We start from the raw sequence: 22206 nt of genomic DNA on the forward strand, positions 1-22206 counted from the left end.
GAAAGAAATTGAAAGAAATGCAGAGAAAGTGCTAGTTTTCAAAACCAGTTTCTTCTCCATTGGCCCAAAGTTGTTTCTGCTCATTTTTCTGTAAAATGATGTTCGTTACATAATCAGAAACACTTCAGAATCCCCAGTTACAGGAATTCTCATCCTGTTACTAAGGCAAACCACTCTGAAATTATATAGCAGTAATATAAAGTGCTATAAAAACAGCTCCCAAAACTGGCTATTTTAGCCTTTTAAAACTTAAAAGCATCTGTAGTCCCTGCAAGTTGTTGAACTGCTTATACACAAGCAAGAATGCTGCCCTTCTTCCAGAGCCAACTGGCACCTCAAAAATGAAGATGAAGGGTATAAAAAATAATTGTCATCACACAATGTTAGGAGACAGAAAAAAACCAAAACAGAACATCCTCCCCCTCAAAACCCCCAAAATAAAACTCAAAACGCAGTTCTTAAAAAAAATAAAATAAAATAAAAAATATCAGCAATTCTGAACACCAAAGTTTCAACTAAAAATCTCCAGTTTAAATAAAAGCAGGTGCCTGTGGTCCTTTCACACCACCACGCTGATGGCACAGGCCACTTCAAAGACCATTTCCTGCCCTTCCACAAGTTGAACAAGGCCTTGTTGATTTTGTGGTACCCTGTCCCCAGGTGCTGTATGGAGGCTGGCAGCAGCTCACACCAACCTCAGAAGCACAAGGCAGCTCTCGGTGGCTTCCTTGGATTCCAGACACCTGACACTCAGAACCATAAGTGTTGTCACCTACCTCTAAACACTCACGCTCTGATGCTGGCAGATTAAACGCCTGCACTCTGTGGGAACTGGTTTTGATGGCTGTTTACTTGCTCTGTCTCATAAAAGGGCTTCAAAAAAACCTTAGGAAAACCAATGATGAACACCTGCCAACTCCATATACATCTCTTGATCACTCAATATACATCCCTTGCTCCATGTGACAAAGCCAACAACTTATTGGATCACAACCAAGGAACCAGCCTAGGTGCTTGGCAGATACTGTGCCATGGGATACGCTTTCAAAAAGACCACTTCAAGCTAGTTGTGTTCTTCTGTATCACTTTGGGACATTCTTCTTAAATACATCTTTCCTTACCAACAATGCTTGCAAACAGCCTGCACATCTGGCTACACTCTTGGATACACATGACTGGAATAAATGCCACTGGTAGCTATTAGCAAAGGAGCAACTGTGAAGCATCATCAACAAAACACTTTAAACATTCAACCCACCACATGTTGGAAAGAGACAGGAGAGAGAGAGCGAGACTTAAAACAATCCATCAATGTTGCTTTATTAAAATCTTTATTCACACAATGTTGCTTTATGTGGAATCTGACCCCGGGGGATACAAGTAGAGAGTCATGATTACGTTCTGTTTTCTTATTAGCAACCTCCATTTGTGCAGCTGCTCCCAGGGGCAATCCTCTGATGGCTCCAAGAGGGGTGTCTGTTTCAAGCATCTTGCTCCAGCTGCCACAGCAAATAAATTACCTTCTTAATAAATTAGTATTTTTCCATTGAAGTTTGTTTGGCGAGACACACTCCAGTTCATTAGCTGGTGGAAGAGGAGCCGACTTCAGTGTTTCCTCCAACCTGACTGTTGACTTCAGAAGGAGATAAATAGCAGTTGGCTGATGATGCTCTGTTTTTAATTAGTTCTTGATTTCTGTGCTCCAAGCGCTCTGATATTACTCATATCCACAACATAACCATTTTGTAACATCTGGAGCCAGTGGATGACAGCACGCACAGTGAACAAGAATGAGGTGTCATGAAAGTCTCACCGACAGAGCACAGCACCTGCCTCTCAAGTAACACTATTTGTCTGAGATTCAAGCAGACCCTGTTTGCATGTGGATGCTGCTTCTTATTTCCCTTGCAATGGTTGCAGTTTAAAATTTCTCAGGGTTCTGTATTCAAGCAAATAGTGATCACTGACAGAACGTCAGAGATTATCACAAGGCCAAAATCAGATCTCCCCAGTTTTGGGTATGAGAGGAATTTATTCTGCTGCAGAACACCAAGTTCCAGTGGTGGTTGCAGTGACCAGCAGTGTCAATATGACCAAAAAAAAAAAAGCAAACTGTTTCTTGCTTCCTCCTCCTGCTGATGCTGGACTTCATGCCCTTTGTTCACAAGTAACCAATAAACTGCTTTAAATCTTTGACATTCATACCAGGGGGAAACATCCCCAGGTTCCATCTGACAACAAAAGCTCCAGCTTAGGGCCCCACAAACAAGCAACGTGTAAGCCCAAACCACTAATTTAATTTCATAAAGACAGACTTTTTTAAAATCCATTATTAATGATCAAGAGTGATCAAATATAAATCAAAACTTCAAATTTTGGCAGATCCTTCCCAAAATATTAAGTGCTCATGATTAAGCTCAAAGAAAAGAATAAGCTTTTCAAAATGCTGCAAGTCACTACCATGTGCTTTGCCATCTCCCCCTTGGGTAAACCATCTTCAATTTCCTGGGAAACAGTTTATACCAAAATGTCGCAGTATGAACCTATTCTGCTTCACAATAAAGCATTCACTAACCACCTAACCGTTGCCCACATGCTTCCCAAAACCACTGTGGGCCCAGGGCAACCAAGCCCCATGTGGCTCCTGCCCATGTTGCCATCAGCTGAGCTGCGTTAGTCCTGGCTAGTTACACCAGCAAGTTACTCCAGATCCCATCCTGACTCTGTGCAGGTCTGTGATGTGGCCAAGTCCAGAAGAGATCTAGAACATAAAATTAAATTTCAGATAAACAGTTGCATTCTACTTTCAAGATACTCTGCTCATGCAATGACAAAAAGACTTCAACAGAATAAACCTGCATTTTTAACATAAACTCTCTCACACACCTCTTTGATCAGGTATGGCAGCAAGAACAGGAAACAGCTCTTTATCTGCCTGCCGCTCTGCTGCAGAGCTAGAAAGACTGACAGATAAATCAAGGAAAAGGTCTAAAAGGACATTTTGATGCTCTTACTCACAGGCCCAATACTACACAACCACTTTGGGAAGTGAGCTCTTTCCTCACTTCTAAGGACCATACTGTCTCAACTAAAGATCAACACAAAGCTGTTGAATTTTGAAACAATGACAAAGTTCCTTCTCTCCTGGAGACGGAGATTCAGACCTACCACAGGTGTGACAAGTTTTATGGCCACTGGCTCATCCACACTGCAGGCTGACAGTGCTGAAGGATGACAGGATGAGCACAAGACAAGGGCTACAGGCCTGCCCCAAAAAGCCAACTTAGACCAGCTCTCCCCCATCTATGACAAAACGATTAGGAGAGAGTACCTCAGGATGACCACACCAGTCAGAACATTGCAGTGGTGGTTACAGGAAGCAGCTGGAGAAGGCAAAAATTTTACTGGACAAGCCAGGCCAGGTAGACACTGGGACAAAAAAACTGCTAGTGTCCACAAAACAGCAGCACTGAGCCATGGTTACAACATGGAGCAGCATCTCCAGATAAGATGAAGAAAGAGCACAGCTCAGGGTTCTGTCTGCTCTTCCTTCAAGGCCCTGCCCACAGCCCCCAGTAAGTCACTGGGGAAGTCCAGCAATACCAGTCTCTCTTCCTGGTGCAACCTGCCCAGATCCCCCACATTAAACAGGGCATACAGTAAACAGCATGACCTTGTCAAACCAAACCTTCTTCTGAGGACAGACTCCATCCTCCTCCTCAGCCACAGTATAGTGAAAATTTAGTTAATACAGACACAGGACTGCAAGGGTATTTTCTCTGCTCAGACATTGTTAGATTCCTTATGAATGGAAAACAGTGACAGGACATATTAACTTTAACCCCTTAATTACCAAGTGCTGTGTGACCACCCTGTCCTCTCCTAAATCTCCAACCCTGTGGATAATTCTTTGATAGGACTTCAGCAAAAACACTGAAGCATTAGCACATATGAGGCAAGCCCCTTTCCCAGCCTTTTGTCAAGGAACAGACAACTGAGCAGCAGAGGTTCCCTCTCCTACTCCTAATGAAATTCAGAAGAACATCCCACCCCCGGGGGGGGTGGCACAACTCTTCAGTCTAATAATTATTTTATTCACCACTTCCTCTTTCTCTAAAGAAGCAGTAAAATGCCTAACCAGCTCACAGCTGATTATGTACAACCCTGAATCAGCCAAAAACTCGCAAGAGTATACGTGGGCAAGAGAAGGGGAGAGGCTCATAATGTTCATCTCCATCTGTCCCTTCTGGGTTCAGTCCACAGATTAGCGCCCGTGTTCCCCCCACTGCCACCAACCCAAGAGCCACGCTTCCCCAGCGCAATGTCCACTGCCGGCAATGGACACACCACGGCAGCCACGACGCCGTCGCGGGCACCGAGCCCCCCAGGGCTCCAGCTCCCCACCTCCTGCTGCTCTCAGCCCAAGGGAGAAGCCAGTGAGGCCAGTTGTCACCTCCTTCCTCTGGCTCAGCAGCCTTCCTGTTCATTTCAGTCCATCTTGGCCACAGCCTTTCCAAACCGATTGTGCTGTTTTTCTATCACTTTTTTTTTTTTTTTTTTTTTTTTTAAAAGGAGTTTCCTTGGTGTTCCACTACCATTACAAATGAGACAGAGTCATCCTGTCTTCCACCAGCACGACCTCTGGCCCAAACTGGTCCGTGCACTGCTTCACTGTAGCCAGAATGCTGAGAAGCCGCTGGTCTAGGGCATCCAGATGAGGGTCAGAAAGCACTGGTGAGATGGGGTCATGCGACATAGCAGTTTTTAAGGCAGACTTCAGTACTCCATTCTTCAGGTAATTGAGTCTGTTCCAGGTGGAAACCCGGATGCTGCAGAAGAAACAAACACACATGTCATCTATCTCTGCAGCGCTAAGTTCCATCAGCAATACCAAAGCCAACCTCCCGAGGGAGCCTGTCCCATCAAGAACGGAGACCCATCACAAAAGGGGTTTGGGGACAGAGGGTCCAGGCGTATCTGCACTGTAAGCAATATCCAAGTGCCATTGGAAAACTGAGGGAGAAGAAGAAAGAATCTAATGTGATGTAATTCTTATGTTCTATAGGAACATTTTCAACTGATAGCAAAGTTCTTCAGTTCTGAGGCTCCCCAGACAGTTTGAAAAGGAAATAAAAGGGAAGAAAATTAACTGTGTGGCTGTTAAAACTAAAAACTCACATCACCTCAGAAAGAGCATTGCTGACCAACAATTAGCCACAGAGGACAAAAGCCACTTGACTGAACTTCCAAGAAAGTGAACATAGCAGCAATCCTTCTGCTTCAATGGGCTTTGAATTAACTCGTGTCACCTCATCTAAATTGACTTGTTCAGTGAAGTCTTGCTGGATTCTCCCTCAAATCCTTGAGTTTTAGCACCACTAGTCTAAACTCTTGGCTTCTCATGGCCTCCAAAGAAACCAGCAATATAAACAAGTGTGGTAAGAAACCTATAGTTAAAGGAATTACACTTATGAATTGTTACATGGCATTTGCCTGGTATCAGAAAGAAAGAGCATCTGAAAAGCAGAAAGCTGCAAAGTCTATTACATAGATAAACCTCTATTCTGGTTGCATGTGGGAAAATTTAGATGCAAAGACTCCAAAAGATCCTTATAAAACAGGAAATCAATAAATGCATTTAAACTTAATGTAGGAAAACTGAAAGAAATTGAAAATAATTGAATAGTTCTCCATATGGATGCTGCAAGAATATTGCAGAACATAGGCCAGGTGTACTGTAGCACGCATCGAGCCTTGCTTAGCACAAGCAGGGGGTGAGAGCTCAGGCTTTCTGCAGAGCTTCCAGGTTTCACAGGCTCCAAGGTATTTGGGAGACAGAACCCTCTAAGGACAGGCTCAAGGAACTCTCATGTAAATGCTTAATTTGAAAGGCTTAAATGAGTTAATGTTATCTTGAAGGCAGGAAATGGATATATCAGTATTTTTCTTCCTGGTACGTTTATCCCTTTGCTGATGAGAAGCCTGGTGAGAGTGGGCACAGAAAACAGAAATCAACAAGTCACAGCCTCTAAAAATAAAACTAACAAAACCCCAGCTCACGAGGCTAAAGCAGAAACAAAATCCTGCAAAAACCTACAAACTTCACTTTGAAAGAAGCACCTAAGCAGTGGAGCAGTCTTGTCTAGAGAGAATATTTGGAAACAAAGGTAGTTAAGCTGCCAGACACATTGTCTTAGCTTCTGTCAGGAGAACTCAAACTGTGATGTGAACTTTTATTTGTCAGGAGTTGGATGGAGACAGCTGCAGATGCAAAATACCTGCCATTCTGACTAAAGATGGATTTCAACCAGTGACCTGGAGGCAAGTCTACTTCTGCAGTCTACCATTTCATTTACTACCTTAATGAAAATGCATTTCTCAGCTTCTTGAGCAGTGATAATACATCAAACACACACAGTACCTCCAGAAAGTAAAGCACTATGTACCCAAGCAAACATTTTCAGGTTGCCAGAAGGCTTTAAACTTAATTATATTGCAAACTTAAGGGCAGCAACTGCATAAATAAAGTGAACAGCATCCCTGCATTTCACTTACATGCAGCACTGATAAAGAGGAGCCAAGATGCTTCTTTCATCCAGGGCGGGGTTTCCAAAGCTGAAAAGCAAAATTAAAACCAAGTGAACCAGCTGCACTCCTAATGTTGTTCTCAACATCAACAGATTTGTAAAGATTTTTTTTTTTAAAAAAATCAATAAGAGGCAATTTCATGCTCCAACAGATCAAATAATTTCAATTAAAATATAAACAGGCCACGACCAATTACAGATACAACTCTCAACAGCATCACCTAATGTAGCAGGTAAACAGAAACACCACCAGTGTAACTAGTTCTTTATCAGACCAAGGCACCTCAAAAATGAACTTCAGAGGAGTTCAGAAACGGAGCTCATCCTGTGAAGGAGGGGAAAGGACTAATTGTTATTCAGGACAGAGAGCAGGGGAGCTTTGCCTGTCTGGCAGGGCTGACAGGAGCGAACAAACTGCCAGCCACGTGCGGGTTTCGGTGGCCAAGCTCAGATCAACAGTTCAGCTAGTAAGGTGATCAACTTCAGCATTTCATGACCACACTTTCTACGGGAGGCCCGTCAAGAGGATTTCATCTTATTTCAAGCTTCACCTAAACACATGGAGAGGTCTGGGGGGTCTTTGTTTGCTGTTTTTTTTATAGTTTTACCTCTCTCATGATACTGTTTCCAATATAGAACTTTCCCCTCAATAAAAGTAACTTATTCTAGGAGTCTGGCATTACTCTACTCAAACAATTCTCTTATTAGTAGCTTTAAAACTAGAATAAGCTCCCCAGGGAAGTGGTCACGGCACTAAGGAGTGTCTGGACAATGCTCTTAGTCATATGGTTTAATTTTAGGTAGTCATTCAAGGAGTTGGAGTAAATGATCTTTATGGGTCCCTTCCAACCTGAGATATTTTACGACTCGGAAAAAATTGTCCCCCTATCCTTCATCTCAAAGGAGCTCAAAGAACCCCACTTAAGCCTTCAAGAAGACAACCTAATTCTGAGCCTGCAAAGCCCCACAGGAAATGTTTTCGTAACGTTATAAGCACATACCATATTGAGAGCTCTGCCATGACCTCCAACTACCGCGTTCACTTCCAGCAACTAAGCCATTAACTTCTTCCTAGCACAGTGCCAGAACATTATAGAAAGGTGAATTTGGAAAAAATTGTCTAAGGCAGTCTGAAAGCAGCTATAATTAAGTAGTCCCAAGGCGGAACACATCCTGCTCACAAAACTGAAGGAATGTTACTGAACAGGCTGATGCAGAAAGACAAAATACTCAATTCAGCCACTGCAGGCAAATTCGAAAGGAAGGAAGGAAGGCAGGAAGGAATCCACTGTACGAAAGGCAAACGTGGAAAGAAATGGTAAACCCAAGCCTTCTAACGATGTGTCTAGATGAGAGGTCTCAACTGTTGTGTACGCTTCAGGTAAGTGGTATGCAAAGCTGCTGCAGAGCAAAGCCTGGCACTGAAATTGCCTTCAGAAGCTAGTCCACCCAGCTTCTGTTTCCCCTTCCAGAGAAGGTGAAACTCACAGCCACTGCAGGTGGTAGTGCCCATCAGAAAAAAAATAAATAAATTGGGAGTTTCTGGACTAAATAATGAGCAAGTGAAATAGGTTCTCTCAGGTTTTAGGAAACATTAAGCAAACTGTTATGATTTAAGCAAGGCCGTATCTTCAATAACTAACTTCAACTATACCAGCCAACATACAAAAACTATAGCAAAGACAAAACAACTCACATTTTAAACACATACACATAGTAAAGCTTGGCCTCAAGAAGGACTTCTCACCAGTTCCTCTCAGTTCTTCCCTGTTACTACATGCTTCATTTCTATTTCAATAAGAATTAATGTCCACACACAGGACATTACCATATTTTGCTCTCAGTATCAGTTCTATCTCCATTTTAAACTTTGAACCCTTTAAAGCCTGAGCAGACATATCCATAAGGTAGGGAATGCCAAAATGTTCTGAGACAAGTTTCAAAAGATGTTTTTACTATGGCATTCAGAAATACTCAGTGGTAAATAAAAAAATCATTATTTTTTAACCTTCAATTAATTAAAAGCATAAAAGGGAGGGGCTTTTCTAGGGATAGGAGGAGACAGACAAGCTAACCTTTGAAAGTTGCTTGGGGAAAAAAGGTTGCACTGGGCTAATTTGGGAGTTTCTGTAGTTTAAGTGAGACTTTGCCCAAAGCAGTCATAGTATCTAGAGCACAGAGAAAGCACCACAACCTCAAAGGACCCTAATATTTAATAATTTCTAATAAGAAGGAAAACTTGGGATTTTTAGCACAAAAGTTATTAATGAAATAATTAGAAAGAAAAAAAAAAAAGATACAGAGTAGGTAAATGTGTGCCCTTGTGCTCGTCACTGCCTGGCCATCAGGATTTCCTTACCCATACCTTTTGGCATTATCCAGGAGGATGAGCATACTGGCTCCTTCATCATCCTGGAAACTCTCATAGTGATGCCGGTCAGCATTCCCAATCAAATAGTCAAAGATGGCAGTGTCAATGATATCAAGGAGACGAGGACCCGAGTCATATGGTGAAGTCTTCTTCACAGCATCACAGTAGCTTTCATCATACTCCCATCTGCAGGCCATCCAGAGAAGCCAAATCAGATCTCCAAGGAACACCCCATCATTGCACACCAACGGAGTTTACAGCTGCCCCTTTATTCACTTATGAGCGCATAAAGAAAAGGTCAGCCCAGCAAAACAAGGTCAGTTTGCTTCCTGGCTGCTCACAGCTCAGCAGCGGCTGGGACGCCTCATGGCGAGATGTCTGTCGTGACTCACCTCCCTTAACTTCCTAACTAAGGATTTCCAAGTACTGTGTCTAATTCTATTGCCTTTATCTGCTTCCATCAGTCTTCCTTTCCAGCAATCCTCTTCATTTTTCCTTTCTAAGCCAAATAACCTCATCATGCTTACTAATGACCTCCTCCATCCTGAAGAAAAGGGCCTCATAAGTGTTTGTTCTCCTTCGCTCTTTCCTCCCTGCTTTCCTTTCAGAGTATCTCACCTTCTACCCTGTCAAGATTTCAGGCTTCCCTTTTCTCTACACAGAACCTAAGCATGTACTTCAGATCTGGTAACACACATTTCATGTCTCAATTCTCCAAAGTTAGGTTTTTACATTTTCTCATTTTCTTACTTAAAATTTTCAAAGCTACTCAACACCACCATCAAAACAGCCAAACCTCTACTGTATATCTTTTCCATCTGCCAACCTAAATAATGAGTACATCTGCAACATCTTCTATGTAAGGACTGAAAAAATCCTTCACAAAACAGCATTTAAGTTGGAAATGCCTTAAACCATCTGTGACTTGGAAACAGAAATGGAGGAAACACAAGCTGGAGAGACTCGCTGACATGCTCAGAATTGCAGATAGTCATAAAAGCAGGGAGAAGATCAGAATTTAACTACCAGAACTGCCACATACCCCACATCATCTTCCAGAAGTCTGGAGCCTAAGCTCCCAATATCCTACCCTTCCTCCACTTATCCAAATCAGAGTGGCCAAAAATTCATCTTCTCAATGTTTTTGCTAACATGTCACAGGCACTCCTCAAATTCTGTCTCTAGTTCCTTCTTTTTTTTTTTCCCCATCAAGGTCCAACTCACATTCAACTTGGCACACAAATCCACAAGGCAAAAGTCTCAGAACATATTCCTCCTTTCACTGGTTATATTTCTTTTATGCTACATCCCTCTCTCCCTCAAGTGTTTCTTCTTCCTCTCTTTTTACTTGAGAGAAGTACTTAAGCTCCTTGCAGTAATTTCCCAGTTATACTGTGCACTCTCTTCTCATTTTCCCTTCTGTCTTTCAAGACAGACCTTTCCCTGACTTTTATTTCTGATCATTTATACTTTATTAGTATAGTACTTTGAAGGTCAGGGATTTTATGTATTACATGTCCATTAAAAGTTACGTACACTAATGTGACTATATGAATTATGTTCAAAAGGTCAAGTCAGGACAGAGTAGAAGCAGCTAGTTCAGGAAAAAAAATTCCTACAGTTATTTTTCTGTAATTACCAGACACAGAAAAAGGAGAACCAGACATCTAGAATGCTTAATTCTCCCGATGCTCTCAAAGTGAACAGCACAACATGAAAAAGTGCAAAACAACAGAACCATGCAATCCCATCTAAACAAGACAAGAGCAGGGAAGCTGAAAATAGAGTGACTATCAAATCAGCATAGGTATCAGGGTGTAAGCAGGCAGTTCATGATGAAGAACGGTCCTCAGAAGGAGAAACACCTCCAAGAAATTCAGTCCATTCATTACTGCAATTTACTATGTACTAAATAGTGCTGATTTTGACCTTTTGGAAAGGAGGTGGCATCTGCTGCTCAAAAATCAAACTGTATATTTAATACTCAATTCAATGAAGCCTTTGGACAAGATTCTTTTTGAGAACAATCAAGTCATTGGAAATCAATGCATATTTTACATCAAGGACTAAAAATATCTTTCTAATCACTTGCCCAGGACACAGACTCAGAAATATTTACTAGGCTCAAAGCCATTTGCTCAGGTTAGGACAAATGCATCTCCAACACAAACCCTCAGACATGTTGCATCTATCGTACGCTATTGCTAGCTCCCATGTTTGTCCTTCTCTAAAAGCATTCTTCAGATGCTGGGCATGGTGACCAAATACTGACGGTATGCAAAGCAAAGAAAACTTTTCAGAGCCTACCTATGTAAGCTAAACCAGCTCCCACAACTCTTGAAAATAAAAGGACCATGAAATCATGTCTGGCAGAAAACAGCACAGTGCTGACACATTTCAGTGGGCCACAGAGGCACAGAGTCAAAATAAGGTCTAGTGGCACAATAGAAGAGTCTCAGTCTGCCCAGATCCAAGATTTTCAGAGCTCAGAGCAGGTGCATGGTGGAGCTCTGTCTGTTCCAGCCACAAAGTACGAAAAGGACAGCACTTAGTATCGTGGAAAACAATGAAGATTTCTTTCTTGCTCATTTTTATTTAAATCTTATCCTAGACTTCTTGACTTCTACTGTCCTATCAAGAAAGCTGTTGGCAAAGCTCTAGATTTTGAGAACACTCACTCCTTAATTAGCCATTGTATTGCAAGGGTAATTCTAGTACAAACTATCATCTATAAACAATAATTCTATCATGTTCTCATACCTGGCAAGTTTGCCTTCACGGTAAGTCCTACCCCATGGGTGCCGGTGTTTCTGAAGAGGCCAGACATCTGGCAGCCACAGAGTCACTGATCCCTCCATGATGTCCCCATCTGCACAAGCTGGTTCTGTTTCCCGACAGTAGTAGCACTTCCCATAGAAGCAAGTGTTATTACCTTCAAAAAAGAAAATAAATATCAAATATCAAATAAGTATCGAACCCGCCGAACTTAATCCAAGGGATACCAATTGAAATTCAGGAATGTATTGCTGCAGCAGAGCCTTCCCTGCAATAGGATTTCACTGCACTTGACCTCATGCTTCCCACCTCTGAGAAGGAGAGGCTCAGAAGACTTTAAACAGACATCTACTCACTCAAAGCAACATTAAAGACTAATATTCAAATGAGAGAGTAATTGTATTTTATAATATTTTTTTATCACACTGGCCGTTAATACAACATTGGACTATCAACAAGTGTATGTGATCAATTCCTGGACCTTGATTGTGCAACTATAACACTGCTTGTTTTTTTACATTTCACACTTCATGTGCCAGATTTCCCACTTTTTAAAAAAAGTTGACCCAAAAGAGACAATTGAAAAAAGACCAAGCAGAAATCAAAAGGATTTGGAGCTCTGAGACCTGCTACACATTTCAGTTACTTGAGCTGACTTGGCAGGGGAAACACAAACAAATTGTCATTCTTATATGATCTGTGAATGCAGATCTGCCAAAAGTTTCATGGGTGTCTTCTGACAGAGGAGGAACAATGAAACCTTGCAGTCTTTAGTCTGTTAGGGCCTGTGTCGCCTGTAGTGTAAAGTAATGGATGCAGCCTACATTAACATTTTCAGCTTAACCTTTTCTATTTCATCCTTTTAACCCACCTTTCCTTGACCCTTGCCAAATTAATTCCAGTTCCATACTCACAGATGTTCTTCCAAAATGTTCTTCAGCTATGTCTCACTTCCTTGTGATTCCACTTACTTCCTGTGCTTTCTTCCTTCCATCCAACACGCTCCCCAAACCAGGCCTAGTTCACTGAAAGATGTGTTCTTTGCTTTCCATTCTTACACATCACAGTCCCTTAGCAGCCAGCAGTCCTTCACAGTTCTCCATCCAGACCTGGCTCTTGTGCTCCCACTACCCATCAGACAACTTGAGGCCAGCAGAGAGATGACTAACAACACAGAGTTTGCAGCAGAGCAGATCTCTTACCTGTATAGAAAGCCCTGTAAGCCCCTCTTCCCATTCATGGCCTGCAGCAGGTCCAGCAAGAGACAGGATTTATAGAATCACAGAATAGTAGTGTCTGAAAGGAACCTCTGGAGATGATGTTGTCCATCCTCCCTGCTCGAAACCTAACACAGGTTCACCTAGAGCAGGAACATGCCTTGGCAGGTTTTGCAAGTTTCCAGAGAAGCAGACTCCACAACCACTCTGGGCAGCCTGCTCCCAGGCTCTAGTGCACTTACAGGAAAGATGTTTTTCCTTATGTTCAGATGGAACCTCCTGTGTTCCAGTTTATGGCTGTTGCCCCATGTCCTGTCACTGGGCACCACTGAAAAGAATCCGGCCCCATCGTCTTGACACTTGCTCTTTAGATATTGATAAGCACTGATAGGTTCTCCTCTCAGTCTGTTCTTCTCCAGGCTAAACAGCCCCAGGTCTCTCAGCCTTTCCTCATCAGAGGGATGCTCCAGTCCCCTCAGCATCTTTGTAGCCTCTGCTGAACTCTCTCCAGTAGTTCCTTGTTTCTTTCAACCTGTCCAGAACAGGACACAGTACTCCAGATGTAGCCCCACTAGAGCAGAGCAGAGAGGGAGGAGAACCTTCCTCCACCTGCTGGCCACATTCTCTTTAATGCACCACAGGATGGCATTGGCCTTGTTGGCTACAAGTGCACTTTTGAGATTCTTTTGAGATTAGCTGCAACACTAGCAAAGCTGCTCTGAGTGGGAGAAAGTTATCTTTTCATCAAAACCTCAGAAACCTGACCAAATTTGGGTTGACAAAAGACCACAACCTCCTCCCCAGAGAACTGGCGGTTCCATGGAATCTACGGCAAGGCGATGAGCATTTCTGGACCCATGCTTTTCAAGTCAGCATTTCTGCTAGAAAATGTTTAGTTTTCTTGGCTGAAATTAGAAAAAGTAAAGTCTGCCTGAAGCAGACACTCAATGTGAATGCAAAACAAGTGGCAAGGCAGAGCTGCTCTCATCTGAAAGTTACACCTTGTAACTGACAGCATTAGACAAACCTCGCAAGACTACAAACAGTAGTGGTAATAGAACCAGATTTATCAGCTGTAACAAACAACTCCAGAGTCTTTTTGTTAGAAAGGAGGAAAAAAGAAAGGAGAGTAATAATTGGATATTTTAGGAAAGCCTGAAGGAGTTAAGGCTGTAGCATAAGTAATTTCATGGTGCTTATTGACCACCTGGTAGGAGTTCGAATTAACAACTCCCATTAAGTGTCCTTCAAAGCATTATTACTGTAAACAACATACGGGCGTTCTGACACATTTAGCTACCAATGCTCAGCAGACTCTGATGTAGCACAAACAACATCCAATACCAACCGATGCATCAACCTTATAAATTATCCCAAATCACCACTGTGGTCCCATTAAATACAACTCCAGTTTTCTTCTTTCAGGTCTAATCATAGGCTTTTCTAACCACGTCTGACAGCAGCAAGAGAATTCTTATTCAATAAAAAAATCCCATCTGCAACAGCAGCAGGAGGGAACACAGAGAAGGTACAGAGGAAAAACTGCTTGGAGAAATCAACTGGGGTAGTGGGAGCACAAGAGCCAGGTCTGGCTGGAGAACTGGGAAGAAGGTTCTGGCTGGCTAAGCCCTCCTCCCCCACCAAACAGGGCTATACAAGCATTAGGATCTCTCTTGGCACAGAGACTCACCAGCTTCCTGTATCATAGTTAACTGTAACTGTGTCAGATTCCCATGGCTCTTTTCCCCCATTGAACAGTTTTTTCTTTGCTGGGCTGCACAAGCCATGGAATCCACTTACCCACAGTCATGAAGGTGCCCAGAAGCTGCTCTGTGGCTACAGGCTTGATCTCTGTACGTAGATTCACGAACCTGCCAACCACTAGTGGAGCTCTTCGGAAACCCAGAATTCTAATTTGAGGTGAAAAAACATGATGTAAGAATTTGCAACACAGGCAGCAATTCTAAATCAAACCAAAAACACAGTCTCTGTGCCATCATCTGAAATTGAGATGACTGAGACCAAGGAATAAGTTGAAACCCTCCAGCAACCTCTTCTCTTCTCCAAGGCAACATAAGGAAACTCATTTTTCTTAAGTGTCTGGATGTTAAACTTGCTTTACAGGCCATCAGTGACACTGCTTGATTATAGCGTTTGCAGCAGAGCAACACAGGATGCACCATGCTCCAACTCTCAGAAATCAGACCAGAAATATGCATCATCTGTTTGGTGCATAGGCTTAAGCAGTCACCATATGGCCTTTGGGCTGGTCAGCTGGAAAGATCATTTATAATTTGTGGGAATTACTATCTACTAAAATGTTATGTTTAAGCCAAATTCAAATATACCTGAAAGTAAACAATCTAGGAGTTATTTTGTTTGGCATAAGAGGGAAAAAGGGAAGAGTGAATGGTAGAACCAAACTGAATGCCTGAAGTACTTGGAGAAAAAGAAGAAAGGTGGGAAGAATAATCATAAAACTTGCGATCACAAGATCCAGGTTCCACTCCCATGTCTGCCACAGCCTTTGCTCTGTGACCACAAATGACCTGGTTATTTGTAATGGAAGTTACAAAGTGTTTAAAGAAGGAATACAAACATCAGAACAATGTCAACCCCAACTCTCAGTGTACTTTTGACATGCTTTTGATAGCCCCTGCATCTCAAAAAGAGAGACTGAAAAGGGACTGTCCCTTCTGAAAAGAAGTCACAGAATCATTTTGGTTGGAAGAGACCTTTAAAATCATCAATTCCAACCATTAACCCAGCACTGCCACGTCACCACTAAACTGTGTCGCTCAGCACAACATCCACATGGCTTTTCAACCCCTCCAAGGATGGGGACTCCACCAATGCCCTGGGCAGCCTGTTCCAGGGCTTGACAACCCTTTCTGCCAAGAAATTTTTCCTAACATTCAACATAAACCTCCCCTGGCTCAACTTGAGGCTGTTTCCTCTTGTTCTATCACTTGTTACTTGGAAGAACAGACCCAAAGGAACAATCTACATTCTACAGACATACTGGGAAGGTCACTCCAACAGCTACTTTTTTTTTTTTTTTTTTAATACCGGGAAGGGCCCCCCAACAGCTACTTTTTTTTTTTTTTTTTTTTTATATTCAACAAGTCCCCTCCATAACTATAAAATACCTCTAACAAAGGGCAAAACAAAACGTCTGCCTGAACAAATCATGTATGCATGAAGACAAATTTACAGCCAATGCAGAGAGTTATGTACAGCTTGAGAAAACCCAGGTCTTCCAGGTAAATAAGCACAGAGCTCAGATCTCGACATCCTAGGCCTGTATTTTCAGGCCCATAGCTGAAAGGACACTATCCTGGACAGCACATCCTCCTCATGAGTGGTAAACATACAATATAATTCAGATCCTTCTTGAAACAATGGCATCCTCAAACAAAATATGGAACTGTCATCATCCAAAACAAACATACTTGCTAAAGTTACATGGGCAGGTAGCTTCTGCTAGGTATTCTTGAAGAATATAGAGCTGCATACCCACAGTGAGAGGATAAAGGCCAGAGAAACAAGCACAAACCCACAAACAAATAGCCAGCAAGAAAGAGCTACGAAAGAGGGGTTTGGACACTGGAAAGAGGTTTTGAATTGTTTGACTGCTGATTTTTAAGGGAAACAAAAGTCTGTGTGTTCCTTGAACACACAGATAACAGACATCTGGCTACATCGTGGTCTTTCGGTCTTAAAATACCCTGGCTTTGGCCTACCAACTCAAGACTGCAACAGCAGCAATGATGTTACATAACTAGTTATCACCAAACCTTCCTAGAATCACTGATTTCCATTGCCTGTGCAAGGGGTTCACAGATGAATTAGGACTAACAAACATACCTTTTGCCACTTATGAATTCAGGCACAGCAATAATTTATAATAGTGCATAATTATTTATGCACTGAGAAACTTCAGTTTAAGTTCAACCATTCTATTTTTTAACTATATTTATCCTCCCTTATTTCCTTTCCCAAGACTTTAAGTTACTTCATGTAAGAATTTTTCACATCTGGAATTTTCAGAAATCTTCTTCAAAGTGCCAACATAGACCCGTAACAATTAGGAGACCAAGACTGAGCTCCTTTAGTCTAGGTGAAACCACATCTTTGAGAGCATTTCATAACTACTGACATTCAGTGTTTGGTGTTTTCTGTCCCATCCTTTTTAACTTAGGTTTTCTTCTGGTAATTGCACCTCCAGCTCAGGTCCACAAAATCACCTGGGTCCCCCTGAATGCAATTAATACAGGAACAGCTGTTTTTCCTCTAAGATGCACTGATTCATGCTTAGTCGAGATTAAATTTTTAGCCTAGACATTAGATTTAACTTTTCAGTGTACTAGTCACTAACTTAGCAAATACATTCAGCATTTCAGACTCTTTCAAAGGATTTGGCTAAGCCCTTTCTTCCACGTAATATGAGTATCAGTGGTTTCAGTGCTCATTCTTCAGGTTTTTTTAAGTGTCAGAATCTTGCACAGATCTTTGAAATGAAGTTTCACAAAAAAGCTGACTTTCCTTTTGGCTGCACTGTGCTATATTGGCAGGTTAGAAATTGCTCACATCTGGTGTATTCTTCAAGGAACTCCTTTTTCCCCTCAACTCTGAGAAAGTGTTTACCAGAGACAACAGAACCAAATAACTCCATACCTATCCAAGTGAAAGGCTGCCACTTCTGCGTTGTGTCTGTCATAGCCAGCGTATGGTTCTCCCTCCACTACATAATCCCTGGCATACCTGTAATTGAAGTAAGTGAGATAAAGTGATTCATGCAGGACTTTGATAAATTTTGCTGTTCAGAGTAACATGCGCAGTAACAGTGCTCTGTGAAACAGACTCCAGGTCACTTCCAAAATGACTGGCAATTGGAGAAGGACAAAAAATATTATTTTTGTTTTATTACAAAATTATTATTTTGTAAATAAGGAGGAAAGGTCAGTAATGTACAGTGGCCTGAAGAGCTTGGGAAATGGCACCCATTCAAACTCATGAGTTTTAATTCAAAAGACCCAGCTAAAGAACAGGAGACTTTATACTGGAAAGCAGCAACTCCACAAAGGATATTTGGGTTAGAGTGGATTGTCGACTAACACGAAAATACAATCTGATATTGTGGAAGAAATGCCAAATGCAATCTCTAGTAGCTAGAAGGTCAGCAAGTGTGAACCAGAGGACAATACCACATATCAAAAGACCCTTTTTTCTGGTGGAGAAAAGACATAATGAACAGCAAGAAACATAAATCAGACACCCATTACAACAACAATGGTATATTTTAGTGAAGTGGTGGGCTTTATTTCCATATTTTTTTTTTTTCTTTTTAATAGAAGTTTCTTAAATACTCAAGGCAAACAGTTTTCCAAGATTCACAACATTTGAATCAGGTCTAGATACTGCTCAAGAAGGATGCTTCAGATGAGCATAAAATATCACAATCTATACTGAGCAATCAGGTGAAATGCCATACATTTTCCAAAAATGTGAGGCTTAATTAGATTACCTATTTTCTCATTTCCATCTATGTATCAAATTGTGTAAACTGGATTATTTCTAAGAGACTCAGGGTTCAAGCAGCAGCAGCAACAGTGTAAGAGAAGGAACAGTGCTCTACTTTATTGTTTTAGCTCTGCTCAGAGGAGCTCTGGGGCTAGATGACATTTCATCAGTTTGAGCAAATGCTTTAGCTTCTCTGCAAGGCAGTTCAAAAGAGGATTAACCAGTGCAAGATGGTATGGAGTTTTTGGGAGGAGGATTTGCTAGATCCCTATCAAAACAGAACTTACACCAAACAGGCATCTATTTCATGTATACCACTGGCATGTGACAGTAGCAGCTATTAATCATTAGTAACTTAGGCTGGATTTCATGTATCTTCGAAATGAGACAGCTACCCATCAGAACCTGCCCTTAAAGTCAAGTCTTTTGTATGTACCGACAGCAGGCTTTTGAAAACATGGTCACATGGAAGCAAGAATTCAGTTATGTTTTACCAATAAGTTTTATTTCTGCAGCTTTCAAAATCATTGACTCATATAATGTTTTGGGTTGGACTTAAGGACATCTAACCCAATCCCCCTGGAGTAAGCAGGGACACCTTCAACTAGAACAGGTTTTTCAGAGCTCCATCCAACCTCACCTGGAATGGTCCCAGCGATGGGGCACCTACCACCTCTCTGGGCAACTTGGGCCAGTGTTTCACTTTCACCACCCTAACTGTAAAAACTTCTTCCACCTTGTCTAAATCTCCACTCTTTTAGTTGAAAAACATCACCTGTCACAACAGGCCCTGCTAAAGAGACTGTCCCCATCTTTCTCACAGGCCCCTTAATGTATTGAAAGGCTGCAGTAAGGTCTCCCCAGAGCCTTCTCTTCTCCAGGCTGAAAAACCCCAGCTCTATCAGCCTGGCCTCACCCCAGAGGGGTTCCAGCCCTCAGACCACTTTTGTGGCCTCCTCTGGACCTGCTCCAACAGGTCCATCTCTTACCCGTGCTGAGGACTCCAGAGCTGGACCCAGCACTGCAGGTGGTTCTATGATTCTTTAATTTTGAAAGCTGCAGAGCTAAAACTTAATGGTAAAACACAACCAAATTCTTGCTTCCATGCACGGAAGGCATCTGGTCCTTTCTAGAGCAAAAGTAACAGAAGAATTCATTTTTCCTCAACCAGTAAGTTTTCCTAGAATGTTTTGTAATAGTGACCAACATACCTTTCAGGTCACACAGACTATCTTGCAATGACAGAACAAGACTCTACCTACAACTGTCACTACAGGTCCACCAGTATGGCTAGGGCAGTATCATCTAGTGCTCATACAAACATTCACAGCTCCACAGGTCTTTGATGGACCACAGTCACTGTGTTTGTTGCATGGTCATTCCATTCTGGGAATGTAATTTAATGCTCAGTGGAAGGCTTTGCACCACTCACTCACACAGAAAGCACTATAGAGATGCCATGTCTTGTTACTGCCTCTATTAGCTGAGCTGCCTGTCCTACCACCAAGGCTTCCATGTGAAAGGTTCACACTGTCTAAACACAGCCTAACCCCACAGTGAAGCTCCAGCCAGACCAGTCGTTGACCACACAGAAACAAGACTGTGAAGTCAAGAAATGGAGGGCAGATTTTTTTTTTTTCCTCATTCTCTAATGACTCATTAACATGACAGAAAAACTTCATGCTTGCTCAACCCAATATCGTTTGGAGAGAGAGAGAATGACAGCACCTTACATTTGCAGTGCACTCCCATAAAACACACCTGTCTTACTTTTTCACATATTTCTTTCTTCTCCTTTTCCCTGAAGGCAAACAGTTTAAAAAGCTTTACAGACATGCACAACACTCTTCATAAATGTTCAGTCATGTCAAATTTCCCTGCAGATCACTGTGAACAGAGACTATCCCAAGGAATTATCACTATCCACCCAGTCTTTCATTGCTCCTCCAGTAGCCACTATCAGCAGACAGCAAACTCAGGGGCCCTCACTCTCACCTACCCAAGCCATTTTTACAGTCTGCAGGCAGCAACACCTAGCACCCAGATCTACTTTTAAATCCCCTGTCAACTTCCATTCCTTCCCTCTCCTTTATCTGCATTCTCTCATGGCAGTTTGATATGACTCTTACTCAGAAAGAGCAGGCAAGACTTGTCTCCACACTGCCAGAACCTGCCCTTCCACAGTCAGGAAGATACTGCCCAGAAACATCAGGTTTAACCAATGTTCCCTCAAGACTTACTGCAATGCTTATCCTTTTAACCTAAAGACAGGCTCTTTTGAGCATCAAAGCTGTATGGCCTGAGAGACAGCTGGCACAGCAACCTCATACTGCTGGAGGACCCGCAAGGCTCTATACTGTATGTCTCTCAAATAACAGAGTGGTCCTCCCATTCACATGTAAATTTGTAACTTAAACATTAATGCAACAACACAGAGATTAAAAAAAAAAATATTTAAAAAACCACATAAGGCAGTTATTAATGTGGTCACTGAAGGCAGTATTTACCTCTTGGGTTTGAAGACAACCTTCTGTCCTCCTTCAAGTATGAGCAAAGCTTTCAGCTGGGTCCCTTTGTATCCCACATCAGCTTTTACTATTTTCTTTGTTGTCATGGCGTGCATAACAGCCCCCAGCTCGGGCGTCTCCTCGGGATACACCTCCCGGGGCACTACCCACTGGGCTGCAATCTCCCAAGGGGACTGCAAGGTGTGGTCGAGGCGGGGATCCAGCTCCACGTGGAGGCTGGCCATCATCCGGTGAAAGGCGCGCTGGTCCTCCCGGTTGGCAGCTGAGGTGTCCAAGTTGTCGATGAGGAAAACTTTTGTGAAAATGAAGATGACGAGGAGGATGGCCAACAGCACAACCCGCTGCTTTAGCTTCATGGTGGTCTTCAACCCTTCTCCCCTGACCCTTTCTTCCAAGTGTTACAGGAAGTCTATCAGAGATCAGGGTGAGGAAGGGGACGTTAGTTAATGAATTTCGTTCATAACTTCCGTTGTGAAAGAGGTATCACCACTGAAACATCTTCTGGTACCTCTAAAAAGAAAAAAACCCACAGACTTACAAAACTGCATTCCTACAGATTCCACCAAACTCAACTTCAAATTTATTCTTGGATTAAGTCTGTGTTTATATAACCTTGTACCCTAAAGGCCAAACACTGCTGCTAACACATATGGGGTTTGCTGTCTTCCTGTAGCCTTCCAGAGATCTGCATGAAAGGGGAAATTGCCTGATAGCATCTTTACACAGCTGAACTCAGAACAGCTGCAACTACTGTGGGCAAGACTTTTGCAGAGAACTGTAGTTGAAGTTGATGGCTTCAATCTCACAAACACTTTTGCCTAGTAAGAGACGCATGACCTCTGGCTTCCCAAAGATTTGTCTCTCAAGCGAGAGCTCCCAGGTAGATTTCCCAACATCTGACAAGTGGCGAGAACAGCTGCACAGCTTAGGTTCCTGAGGTACAAGACATAAGGATGGAATAGACTTAGTTTTTTCATTGCCTCTCATTTGCTGTCTCGACAATTTACCTGTCTTTTTTTCAATTAAAAAACACCAAAAAAAAAAAAATTAAAAAAAAAACAAAACCAAGCCCACCCCCCCCCCAAAAAAAAAGCCAACACCAAAACGGAAGGGGGACATCTTTATTTCCTTGCAGTTAAATGTGTCTTCTGCAGTCAACTGTAAAACCAATAACCACAAAAAATATCTGTAATCTCAAAAGCAAA

General features: G+C 42.3%; 1 protein-coding gene across 1 annotated transcript; it reads right to left on the reverse strand.

Moving 5' to 3' along the window:
• Nucleotides 1-4296: 4296 nt before the first annotated feature.
• Nucleotides 4297-21509, reverse strand: FAM20B (family with sequence similarity 20, member B). Its single transcript, XM_008946980.1, has 7 exons — nucleotides 20981-21509; nucleotides 17628-17714; nucleotides 14751-14860; nucleotides 11719-11890; nucleotides 8953-9144; nucleotides 6556-6615; nucleotides 4297-4829 (listed from the first exon to the last, which is right to left on the reverse strand). Exons 1-7 carry the CDS (start codon nucleotides 21355-21357, stop codon nucleotides 4598-4600), a joined length of 1230 nt encoding a protein of 409 aa, XP_008945228.1. The 5' UTR covers nucleotides 21358-21509; the 3' UTR covers nucleotides 4297-4597.
• Between the last annotated feature and the right edge of the window lie 697 nt (nucleotides 21510-22206).

Source organism: Merops nubicus, unplaced genomic scaffold (assembly GCF_000691845.1).
Source record: "Merops nubicus isolate BGI_N331 unplaced genomic scaffold, ASM69184v1 scaffold25919, whole genome shotgun sequence".
NCBI lineage: Eukaryota > Metazoa > Chordata > Aves > Coraciiformes > Meropidae > Merops > Merops nubicus.

Coding starts and splice junctions, on each gene's coding strand:
- FAM20B (XM_008946980.1), bottom strand. CDS start 21,357: ATGAAGCTAAAGCAGCGGGTTGTGCTGTTGGCCATCCTCCTCGTCATC. Junction 14,861..17,627: donor GCAGCCTTTCACTTGGATAG/GTATGGAGTTAT, acceptor ACCTCAAATTAG/AATTCTGGGTTTCCGAAGAG. Junction 9,145..11,718: donor CGTGAAGGCAAACTTGCCAG/GTATGAGAACAT, acceptor GATGGCCTGCAG/ATGGGAGTATGATGAAAGCT.